Source organism: Cervus elaphus, chromosome 30, assembly GCF_910594005.1.
Source record: "Cervus elaphus chromosome 30, mCerEla1.1, whole genome shotgun sequence".
Lineage (NCBI taxonomy): Eukaryota > Metazoa > Chordata > Mammalia > Artiodactyla > Cervidae > Cervus > Cervus elaphus.
In genome coordinates, this window is record NC_057844.1 from 18,947,711 (window position 1) to 18,960,420 (window position 12,710).

At 36.3% G+C, this 12,710-nt stretch overlaps 1 protein-coding gene across 2 annotated transcripts in view; it reads left to right on the forward strand.

Annotated features, from left to right (window-relative positions):
- Positions 1 to 12,710, forward strand: part of RB1 (RB transcriptional corepressor 1) — a 116,449-nt gene that overhangs the window by 53,216 nt on the left and 50,523 nt on the right. For both annotated transcript variants that reach the window (XM_043891640.1, XM_043891641.1), the window contains 5 exons: positions 4,849 to 4,965; positions 6,423 to 6,479; positions 6,563 to 6,594; positions 6,681 to 6,757; positions 7,758 to 7,954. In XM_043891640.1, the coding sequence (XP_043747575.1) occupies positions 4,849 to 4,965; positions 6,423 to 6,479; positions 6,563 to 6,594; positions 6,681 to 6,757; positions 7,758 to 7,954 (480 nt within the window). The remainder of the gene's footprint in view (positions 1 to 4,848; positions 4,966 to 6,422; positions 6,480 to 6,562; positions 6,595 to 6,680; positions 6,758 to 7,757; positions 7,955 to 12,710) is intronic.

Below are 12,710 nucleotides of genomic sequence, written 5' to 3' on the forward strand. Positions count from 1 at the left end.
ATATATAAGTGAAATCATATCATATGATTTACTTTCTTTGTCTGATCTACTTCATTTAGCATAATACTCTCTAGATCCATACTTCTTGTCACAAATGGCAAGATTTCTTTTTTCTTTATGGCCAAATAATATCCCCTTATAGGGAATGCGTCTTCCCTCATAGATCAGTTGGTAAAGAATCCGCCTGCAATATAGGAGATCTGGGATTGATTCCTGGGTTGGGAAGATCCCCTGGAGAAGGAAATGGCAACCCACTCCAGTATTCTTGCCTGGAGAATCCCATGGAGAGAAGAACCTGGCGGGGTCAGTCCATGGGGCTGCAAGAGTTGGACGTGACTCAGTGACTCCGCCGCCACCAAATAGCATTCCATTGTATGAGTGTGTCCACTTACATGTGCTGTGTTGTGCTCAGTGTTCAGGCATGGCTGACTCTCTGTGACCCCATGGACTGTGGCCCGCCAGACTCCTCTCTCCAGGGGATTCTCTAGCAAGTGGATTCTTTACCATCTGAGCCACCAGGGAAGTCCAAGAATACTGAAGTGGGTAGCCTGTCCCTTCTTCAGGGGATCTTCCCCATCCAGGAATCGAACTGGGGTCTCCTGTATTACAGGTGGACTCTTTTACCAGCTGAGCTACCAGGGAAGCCCATATACCTGTATCAGTTCCGTTCAGTTCAGTTGCTCAGTTGTGTCTGACACTTTGCAACCCCATGGACTACAGCATACCAGGATTCACTGTCCATCACCAACTCCCAGAGTTTACTCAAACTCACATCCATCAGGTCAGTGATGCCATCCAACCATCTCATCCTCTGTCGCCCCCTTTTCCTGCCTTCAATCTTTCCCAGCATCAGGATATTTTCCAATGAGCCAGCTCTTCACATCAGGTGGCCAAAGTATTAGAGTTCAGCTTTAGCATCAGTCCTTCCAATGAATATTCAGGACTGATTTCCTTTAGGATGGACTGGTTGGATCTCCTTGCAGTCGAAGGGACTCTCAAGAGTCTTCTCCAGTGACCCAAATTGACAAAATGAACTAAGTAGGTGGTGGGGAGGGAAGCATTCCAGACTCTTATCATGTCATGAAACCACCTTCTTTGTTTGCTATATATGAAATTCTACTTGACGGCTAGAGCTCTCTTTCTAAAATTGACTTGGAAGGGGAGGCATTAGAATTGACATATGTACACTGCTGATCCTTGGAAGGAAAGTTATGACCAACCTAGATAGCATATTAAAAAGCAGAAAAAATAAAAAAAAATAAAAAATAAAAAGCAGAGACATTACTTTGTCAACAAAGGTCCATCTAGTCAAGGCTATGGTTTTTCCAGTAGTCATGTATGGATGTGAGAGTTGGACTATAAAGAAAGCTGAGCGCCAAAGAATTGATGTTTTCTAACTGTGGTGTTGGAGAAGACTCTTGAGAGTCCCTCAGACTGCAAGGAGATTCAACCAGTCCATCCTAAAGAATAGTCCTGGGTGTTCATTGGAAGGACTGAGGCTGAAGCTGAAAGTTCAATACTTTGGCCACCTGATGCGAAGAGCTGACTCATTTGAAAAGACCCTGATGCTGGGGAAGATTGAGGGCAGGAGAAGAAGGGGATGACAGAGAATGAGATGGTTGGATGGCATCACCGACTCAGTGGACATGAGTTTGGGTAGACTCCGGGAGTTGGTGATGGACAGGGAGGCCTGGCATGTTGCGGTTCATGGGGTCCAAAGAGTCGGACACAACTGAGCAACTGAACTGAACACTACTGATGGCGGTGGTTTAGTTGTCAAGTTGTGTCCGACTACTGCGATCTTGTGGACTGTCTTCCGTCCATGGGGTTTCTCCAGGCAAGAATACTGGAATGGGTTGCCATTTCCTTCTCCAGGGATTCTTCCGGACCCAGGGACCAAACCCAGGTCTCCTGCATTGCAGGTGGATTTTTTACTGACTGAGTCACCAGGGAATTCTCCATACACTACTGATACTATGTATAAAATAGATAACTAATGAGAATCCACTCATTATAGCTCAGAAAGTCTATTCAGTGCTGTGAGGTGACCTGAAAGGGAAGGAAATCCAAAAATGGGGGGATATATGTATACATATGGCTGATTCACTTTGCCATACAGTAGAAATTAATACAACACTGTAGGTTTGGAGCCTAGGAATTCCTATTTTTAACAATGTGATTCTTCTTTGTGATTCTTCTCCAAGTGATTCTTCTGTTTTTTTTATTGCTGTATAGTTTATTTACAATGTTGTGTTCATTTCAAGTGTATAGCATAGTGATTCAGTTATACATATGTTACGCATGTGTATCCTTTCCAGATTCTTTTCCTTTATAGATTATTACAAGATGTTCCCTGTGCTATACAGTAGGTCCATACTTTTAATTTTATATATAATAATATGTATCTGCTAATCCCAGCGTCCTTATTTATCCCTCCTCCTCCTTTCCCCTTTGGTAATCATAAATTTGTGTTCCATGTCTGTGAGTGTATTTCTGTTTTGTAAATAAGTTCACTTACATCATTTTTTAGGCTTCACAAATAAATGATACCATATTAAAAAAAAAGAGTCTTCTCCAAATCCACAGTTCAAAAGTGTCAATTCTTCGGTGCTCAGCTTTCTTTATAGTCCAACTCTCACATCCATCCATCACTACTGGAAAAACCATCTTTTTGACTAGACCTACCTTTGCTGGCAAAGTCGTGTCTCTGCTTTTTAATATGCTGTCTAGTTTGGTCATAACTTTTCTTCCAAGGGACAAGTGTCTTTTAATTTCATGGCTGCAGTCACCATCTGCAGTGATTTTCGAGCCCCCCAAAATAAAGTCTGTCACTGTTTCTCCTGTTTCCCCATCAGTTTGCCATAAAGTGATGGGACCAGATGCCATGATCTTAGTTTTCTGAATGTTGAGTTTTAAGCCAACTTTTTCACTCTCCTCTATCACTTTCATCAAGAGGTTCTTTCTTTGCTTTCTGTCATAAGGATGGTGTCATCTGCATATCTGAGGTTATTGATACTTCTCCCAGCAATGTTGATTCCAGCTTGTGCTTCATCCAGCCCAGTATTTCTCATGATGTACTCTGCATATATGTTAAATAAGCAGGGTGGCAATGTACAGCCTTGACATACTCCTTTCCCTATTTGGAATACCTATATACCGCATCTTTATCTATTCATCTATTGATGGGCACAATAGGTCTTGGCTATTGTAAGTAATGCTACAGTGAACATAAGGGTGCATAATATTTTTTCAAATTAGTGTTTTCATTTTATTCATATAAATACACAGAAGTGAAGCTGCTGGATTTTATGGTATTTCTGTTTTTAATTTTTTGATGAGTCTCCAAGTTGTTTTCTATAGTGGTTGTACCAATTTCTATTCCCACCAGTAGTGTACAAGGGTTACCTTTTCTCTACATCCTCACCAATGCTTATTATTTGTTCTCTTTTTGATAATAGCCATTAGACAGTGTGTGAGGCGATATCTCATTATGGTTTTGATTTGCATTTCTCTGATCATTAGCCATTTCTCTTTGAGACCCCATGGACTGTAGCCCTCCAGGCTCCTCTGTCCATGATATTCTCCAGGCACAAATACTGGAGTGGGTTACCATGCCCTCTTCCAGGGAATGATTAGCATTGTTAAGCATCTTCTCTTGTGATTGTTGGCCATTTGTATGTCTTCTTTGGAAAGATGTCTATTCAGTTCTCTGCCTCTTTTTTAATCAGCTAGTTTTTTGTTTTGTTTTGTTTGTTTGATATTGAGTTGTATGAGTTCTTTGTATGTTTGGCTATTAACCCTTTATCAGATATATCATTTGCAAATATCTTATCTTATCCTGTAGGTGGCCTTTTCTTTTTGTTGATTGTTTTGTTTACTTTGCAGAAGCTTTTTGGTTTGAAATAGTTCCACTTGTTTAGTTTGCTTTTGTTACCTTTTGGGAGTCAATTCCAAAATATCATCTCCAAGACTAATGACAGGGAATTTACCATCCATGTTTTCTTCCAAGAGTTTCATGGTTTCAGGTCTTATGTTCAAGTCTTTAATCCATTTTGTGTTAATTTTTGTGTGTGGAGTAAGATAGTGGTATAATTTCAGTTTTTTGAAACTGGTTTTCCAGTTTTAGCAGCACAGTTATTAAAGAGATTGTCCCATTCCTTACTTTATATTTTGTATTATTGACTCTCTTGTGGCAATTAATTGATCACATGCATGGGTTTATTTTGGAGCTCTCTATTCTGTTCCATTGATTATGTTTTTATACCAAAGCAAACTGTTTTGATTACTGTAGCTTTGCAGTATAGTTTGATGCCTCCAGCTTTGTTCTTCTTTCTCAAGATTGCTTTGGCTGTTTGGGGTCTTTTGTGGTTCTACATACAGTTGCTCTACTCTGTGTAAATACTTTGAAATTTTGACAGGAATTTTTTTAATCTGTAGATTGCTTTGAGTAGTATGAATATTTTAACAATATTAATTTCCTTGAGCATGCAATACTTTTGTTTGTGTTTTTTATGATTAGCTGTTTTTCTTTGGTATCAGTTGTAAAACCTGTGAGGCTGTTTTTTGATGGCTAAGGGAAGGGCTAACAAATCTTTCCTAACTTGCCAGGAGAAAATTTAGATAATAGGGGTTTTTTAGTTGTAGTCTAGTAGTTTCTGGTCCCTATTTCCAGAATGGAATGCTTTATGTTTCTCATATTTTCAGTAGTTGAATTTACTTATTTATTGTGAAGTGTTTTCACAGTATAAACAATTGAAAGTAACAAGTCATGCTATTGTAGAACAGAAAGTGTTAATTCTCTGATTAGACAGTATCCTCTATGTTAATTTCTATTTTTCCTTGTTAAAGAATTGCACAGTGAATCCAAAGGAAAGTATCCTGAAAAGAGTGAAGGATATTGGGGACGTCTTTAAAGAGAAATTTGCTAAAGCTGTGGGACAAGGATGTATGGAAATTGGATCACAGGTAACTTGAACTCATTTTGATGAGTACCACTGCATAGTAAATAATTTCAAATGCAGCATCTGTCCAAGTTGTGTAAATACTGTATAATAGTATAAAATTTTGGCAGCTACCATATCCTAGTCACCTGTGTATGATGCTATTTGGAAAAACTTTATGCGCTAGCTCTCCTTACCCTATTACAGAAACCAAAAGGAAACATGCAGAAAATTTTAGAAAACTTATATAAATTTTAGAAAGTATAAGTGAAAAAAAAATAAAAATCTTGTTGATACTAAGTTTTTGGTGTATATTCTTTAACTTTTACATATATGAATATTCATGTATGCATATACTTATGTAAATGGAATATTATACATGCCATTTATTAGTGGTATTATTGAATGATGTTACTTTTTTTTTTTTTGAATGATGTTACTTTTACTGTAGCTGTTATTATTTCCGAAAATTTGAAACTAGCATTTGGCAAGAGAATGGGCTCTGGCTCCGAGCCCTGGTTTTGCATCTGTCTCTTTCATGTATGAGCTGCCAGGTTTCTGTGTTTGTGTTACTTTATGGCATTAACAAGGTGACACATAAAATACGTTTGAAAACTGTAGTCTGCTACACACGTTTATTAGAGTAGTGAGGTTATGTTTTGATACCATCTGTATTTTAAAATTTAAAAGTTCTTTTGGTCATAATTTGGGAGGAAGGATTATGGTGTATATTTCTGTTTATTTAAAATTTGACTATTTTTTAAACTAATGGAAACTAGTTATTTGATTAAAACTTTTTCCTGGTAAGATCCTTTAGATCTGATTTTTGCCTTTGCCAGCTTTATGGAAAGGTACTATTCTCTTAATCCTGGAGAGCTATCTTAAATACATGTACTAGGTCACAGAAGTGTTACATTCATGTGTAAAATGGTTAGAACAGTACCAGGTTCCCCATTGGCTCAGATGGTAAAGAATCAGTGTGCAATACAGTGGACCCAGGTTCAGTCCCTGGGTTGGGACGATCCCCTGGAGAAGGAAACGGCTACCCACTCCAGTATTCTTGCCTGGAGAATCCCATGGACAGAGGAGCCTGGTGGGCTACAGTCCATGGGGTCACAGAGAGTTGGACAGGACTGAGCAACTAACACTAACATATAATACATTCTTAGTACATGTATATCTGTTATGATGTAGACTGAAGTAGGAATGTAGGAAAACCATATACTGGACCCCTCCTCTTGAAAATTTATCAGGAATGTGAAAACCATCATTTTATACGGAGTCGCAGAGAATTGGATTCAACTTGAGTGACCAACACTTTCACTTTCCTCTGTTTTAGACAAGCTAGCTTTTGTGCTCTCTTGGCAGCCATATTTCTAAGAACGGTCAGAGATGTGTCTCAGGGCAAAACTTTTTAAAAATTAGTAATTGTTATGTTTTCTAAAATAGTGGGATCTGATTTTTTTTATTTGTTTTTTGTAGCGATACAAACTTGGAGTCCGATTGTATTACCGAGTAATGGAATCCATGCTTAAATCAGTAAGTTCAAAAGAACATAATAGAAAAAAAAATTCATTGCTAACGCAAAGACTGTGTCAGTTAATTTTTTAAATCTGTTTTAGGAAGAAGAACGATTATCCATTCAAAATTTTAGGTAAATTTTTGTTTTAGTAAAACAATTTCTTTTTTTATTTTTTTATAAAAGTAAATGTTACAAAAATCATTCTTTTTTTCCTTTAGCAAACTCCTGAATGACAACATCTTTCATATGTCTTTGCTGGCATGCGCTCTTGAGGTTGTAATGGCTACCTATAGCAGTAAGTTAAATTTTAGTAAATAAACATTCTAGTTCAATTTAAAGTTTAAAAAAACTTAACTGAGGTATTGTGTGGGTTTTTTTACGGGGGTGGGAGATGGAGAAGTTAAGGAGAAGAAATGGATATTTTAGATCATTATATACGAAAGAATGTAATTGGTCACCTTAGAGTGGCTTGTGAACTTGGATTATTTCTAATCATCTTGGGAACACTTTCACAAGGCCTCTATTTTGGTCTATACTGAATCCAGGAAATGTACCTATTTAACCCCCTTTAAAGACTTAGGAGATTGTAAAATCCTTGAGAAGTACTATTGAGCAGCTTCCACTGATAAGGAAGCACTGCCACATATATATATTCAGTGATTACGAGACCAAAGGTTGGAACTGAAATCTACCGGATAAATGGAACAGAGGCCACCAATAGTGGTTTTTTAAAACGCAGTTTTCAATATGTATTATTACTTTGCAAATAATGTTGCGACTGTCAAAAAAGTTTTGTTTGTAAAAAACAAAAGAAAAAATTTGTCTAAGGATACAAATATATTACATAACTAATATAACCAAGAAATACACAGTTGAAACAGATTTTTCTAACCAAATTATCAAAATCTAAACAATCACTTCCCCTCTTAATCAACAATTAATGAGACACTTAAATTGGATATGCCAGTGCATTACTGGTTGGATGTTAAGCCTGTCCCTGATACAAGTTTAGAATATTTAAACCTTTGAAAATTTGATATAAGCTATGAGCAGCAGCAGCAGCATGAGCCTTCTATCTAAAAGAAACATACATGCATATGCACTCAGACTTGGGAAGCCTATTTCCTAGGAGTCTGTGGACCCCAGAATAAAAAATTCTGTTTTAAATAAATTTTTTGTGTGTAGCCTTTCTACTGTGTTTTAATTTTTTGTTTGATAAAACCTTTGAACTGAAAAATAATGTAATTCAAGACTTTCTGTTTCATTCCTAAGTTATGTTTTTCTTTCATTTTTAGGAAGTATGTCTCAGAGCCTGGATACTGGAACAGATCTATCCTTCCCATGGATTCTGAATGTATTTAACTTAAAAGCTTTTGACTTTTACAAAGTGATTGAAAGTTTCATCAAAGCAGAAGCCAACCTGACCAGAGAAATGATTAAACATTTAGAACGATGTGAACATCGAATCATGGAGTCCCTTGCATGGCTTTCAGTAAGTAACTAGCCAAAATAGTTAAAGATATTCATATGCATATGGATAACAGTTATCTGTTAGTGAGATATATTTGTTAAAATTTTACCTTGAGCAAATATGCAATTTAATGAATAATGTGATTTCCAAGTAGAGCCCAGGAATCAATTGGAATATTATCAGTAGAATGGTGTCCTTGAGCTCTCCAGACTATCTCATATAGGAATTTATTATGAATTGCTTTTTTTAAAGCTTGGTACTTCAAAACAAAGCAGAATTCTTTAAGGTATTTGGGAACTTTATTTAAAGTAGGAGTGTCATGTTTGAAAATTTAAATGTCTGGTCTTAAATTTCAACAGAATAATAAAAAAAAAAATTGACAGGCTGTTGAGACAATTTAAAAGTACAGATTTTTAGTTCAATTTAATTTGATTTTTTTTTGTTCCATCGTTCAAAATCTAAAATCTACACAGGTGTATTTATTGCTTATAGCATTGTATGGGCAAAAGGAATATTCTAGGTAGTCTATTTATAGCATATAAGCTATTGATAAAGCTTTATTTAAACAAAGGTTATATTTCCTATGTAGTAATAGTAAAACATTTATATGAAGTTCTTCTGTTATGCTCTTTAAATCTTCATAGTTGGGCAATACTTTGTTAATCATCAGGTTTGTAGATTGATATACAGTTGGTTTCTTTTGAAACTGTTGCATGCTAAGCTTACATCTTTTCATTTATATCAGCATATAGAAATGACAATGAAAAAATTAAGGCTTTAGTTATATTATAATCTTAATCTTCATGCAAATGTAGTTTTAAATTTTTTTGTATTTTAAAAACGTAATGGCTAAGAGATAACTTGTTTCTTCATGCTTTTCTTGTATTGCCGTATAGACAGAGTGGATAGGAAAGGAGAGAAGTAGGGGAAGTTGATAGACATTGTATTGCTATGATTGAATTGTGTAAGTCTTTTATACAAAAACTTCTGCTTTGTAAAAAAAGGAGTAGTTAGGAGAAAGCTCTCAGAATCTGGGGGTTCAATGAAAGTAGCAAAAATAAATACATAGATCAGTAAATGAAATAAATAGATAGAGTACTTTTTAGAGGGTGCCATGCCCCCTTTTCCTAGAAATTGACATCAAGACATTACTGTATCATCTGAAAGTGACTATTCTCATTTCTTTTGGAGAACTTTTATTTCTATCGATACACATCTGCTATATGCCTTGCATTGAGGTAGATATTGTGAGGATATAGAAAAGACACGAGCTCTGAAAATTATGGAGGAAGTAGTAGGTACAGTTTTTTAATAATAGTGTGGACTTCATAAGCCTCTGAACTTAAATTCTAAGTTTGGTATTTCTGAGGGATAAGATTATAGACTACTTTTAGTGTTTGAATTTTCAAAAAATAAATACATACTGCTGTTTTAATCATAAACAGAACAGAGTGGTGGTGGGTAACTATGAAAATAAGTCATGCCACACAACATAATATGTGAGTCTTTCCTGTGAGAATAATTAACATTTTAGAGAGTAGGCATACCATAGATAAATTTGAGCTTTCACAGACTGTAGGATTTTTTTCTTTCTTGAAGTATAACATATATACAGAAAAGCATGTATCAAAAGTTGTAGTTCAAAGGATTTTTTACAAATAGAATGTACCCACATTACTAACATATAGATCAAGAATCAGAGCAAGTGAGCACACCTATGATACCAAAATCCAGATCAAGAATCAGAGCAAACCTGCTTGGTTTTTTGTTTCTGTAGTACAGTCAGAATCTCTCATTGAACTGAAGATATTTATGAGAACATACTCATAGGGAAACATCAAGTGAGATACTACTTACTTTACTCATTGGTAATTTAATGAAAGAAAGAACATCACTGTATTTTTAATGGTTGCATGGGGAAAGGGTTGAGTACCTTTACTGCACAGTCTTGAGAAATACTAAATCAAGAACAGAATAACTTTAAGAAGGCATAAGCACACTTCTGTTTTTTTGATCCCAGAGAGATTAACAGGCAATATATGAGTATAAGATGCTAAACAATCTATTGAAAAACCTGGTGAAATCTTGTCCTCTAGAAATCTGGAGGATTAGGGGTGGTTTAAAATGAATCATGCCTAAGCATTGGACCAAATGACTTACAGATGTTTAGGCCTCTTAAATCTGTTAAGCAGTTTATCATGCCAGTAGATGATGAGGTGAGATTTGGATATTTTACTTTTCCGTGTATTCAGACTGTGTTGGATTTTTTCAGTAAAATCTTTGTAAACCAAGATAGACCAGGTAGCTTACTCTCTAAATGGTCTTTTCTGTGGGCGTCTGTGGGTTTATCCTCATGACCTTCCCACATCTTGGCTACCTTAACACTGTGTCTCTGATAGCCACCAGAGAAGTTTTTTTATAAACGCAGAACCACTTTCATGATGCTAATTCCTCAGATGAAAAATCTTTTCTAGGGGACCTGTGCCTCTGGTAATATGGAAGGAGACCATACCATATGACTCCTCACAAAAAATACAACTATAAAACCTGTGCACACTCAGTTGTGCCTGACTCTTTGAGACCCCATGGACCGTAGCCCACCAGTCTCCTCTGTCCATTGGACTTTCCAGACAAAAATACTGGAGTGCGTTGCCATTTCCTTCTCCAGGGAATCTTCAGGGCTCGAAGACCCAGGGCTCGAACCCACAGCTCCTGTGTCTCCTAATTGGCAGGCAGATTCTCTTCCACTGAGCTACCAAAGGAATCACCTGAAGTCACTGACCTTTTAGAACAGACAGCCTAGTTAAGAAATGGAGTAGGGGTGCTGTGAGCCTAGGTAGGAAGCTTTTAGCCTGGGGCTGGGAGGTATAGGGGGAGATGAGTGCCTGTGGGAAAATCTCAGGCTTTCTGACTAGGGAAACTGGAAAATTGAAACAACCATGGACTGTTGCCTGCCAGGCTACTCTGTCCATGGAATTCTCCAGGCAAAGTTACTGGTGTTGGTTGCCATTCCTTTCTCCAAGGGATCTTCCTGACCCAGAGATTGAACCCGGCTCTCCTGAATTGCAGGCAGATTCTTTACTGACTGAGCCACCAGGGAAGCCTGTTTCAAAGTGGCTTTAGTAGAAAGGCAGAAGATCTGACTTGAAGCAGAAGCTGCTGGTGAATAAACAATTTGCAGCTCAAGTTCAGTAAAAATAACTGCCTCCTTTAAGACAAATAAATAAACAATATTCATTTGAGAAAAATAGAATCCAGAATCTTTACAGCTTAAACATTTATGGTGTTCAGGATACAGTTCTATAATTACCCAGCATACAAAGAGGGTCGAAGGAATCAAATGTATGTTTTTAGTGGGAATTTTAAGTAATTATTTGATGCCTGCAAGGCTCTCTTTTAGAAGCTTTGTCTCTTCCTTTTTTCTTATCAGCAGTTTAAAGTGTGGTCTGTGATCCCGGAAAGCATTTTAGGGGATCTGCAATGTGAAAGCTATTTTCATATTACTGTTAAGATGTTATATTTATTTTTTTTACTCTGTTGACATTTATGCCAATGACATTTATTCCAACACTTTTGGAACCTCTGCACTGTATTAGAGCAGTAGCATCAAAGTGTTTGTGGGGTTTTTTTTTTTTTTAGTTCTCCCACTTTATTGCTACCAACCCATCTCCCTCCACCCTTGTGCACACATGCTCAGGCATGTAACCCCATGGACTGCAGCCCGCCAGGCTCCTCTGTCCATGGACTTCTCCAGGCAAGAATACTGGAGTGGGTTGTCATTTCCTTCTCCATGTGGGTTTTGTTTTGTTTTGTTTTTTCCGTTTTTTATTTTGTGTTGGGTATAGTTGATTAACAATGTTGTGGTAGTTTCTGGTGAACAGCGAAGGGGTTCTGGTGATCAACCACATATATACTTGTATCCATCTCCACCAGGCTTGTGGTCACTGTATTCTTCACCACCACAAACTCTGTTAAAAAAAAAAAAGCAAAACATATCTGTTGTTATTTAAAAACATCATTGATGAGCCAGTTAAAAGTATTTATTTTGTATAATCTCTATTCTCAAGTACAGTGTGGTTGAAAGCAATTAACAATAAATGTTGCCAATGATAAGTTTTGAGTTCTCAAGGGAAAGTTAGAATTTTGATAATCTTGTATTCACTGTAAGCAGAATAGCTTCCCAATACATCAAAGACTTTTCTGATGAATTCAGGGGTAGTATTAGTAAATGTGATTGTTTAACATTACATAAAGAGATTCATCAGCATTGTAAGATCTATATAATTCAGTGAACTGTTATTTCCAAATGACCAATGCATCATGCTATAAAATCATACATGAGTAAGAAGTTTATTCAGAGTTTAAGGTCTTTGATAGATAGATCAATGGTTTTTAAGGTCTCAGAATGTGAAGTTTAATTCATGAATTAAAATTCATGAAAAAAATTAAAAATTCAGTGAAAATAAAAATTCATGAAAATTGTTTCCAATTTCACATTGCAATTAACCTTTAAGAAACTACTGTTTGTTGAGTTTTAGGGTAGTGTCAAAAAAGAATACCTCTTATTATCTGAAAAGTCTGTTAAAATACTCCTTTTTTCAACTACATATTGTGTGAGGCCAGATATTCTTTTTTTTTTTTTTCTCCATAATGACATTTTATTTTCAAAATAGATTCAAAGGTATTCTTATACTTCAACCAGACAACACATTTCAGTGAAGCAAATACAGAAGCAGATATGAGAATTCATGTCTCTTCTATAGGCTAGATATGAAAG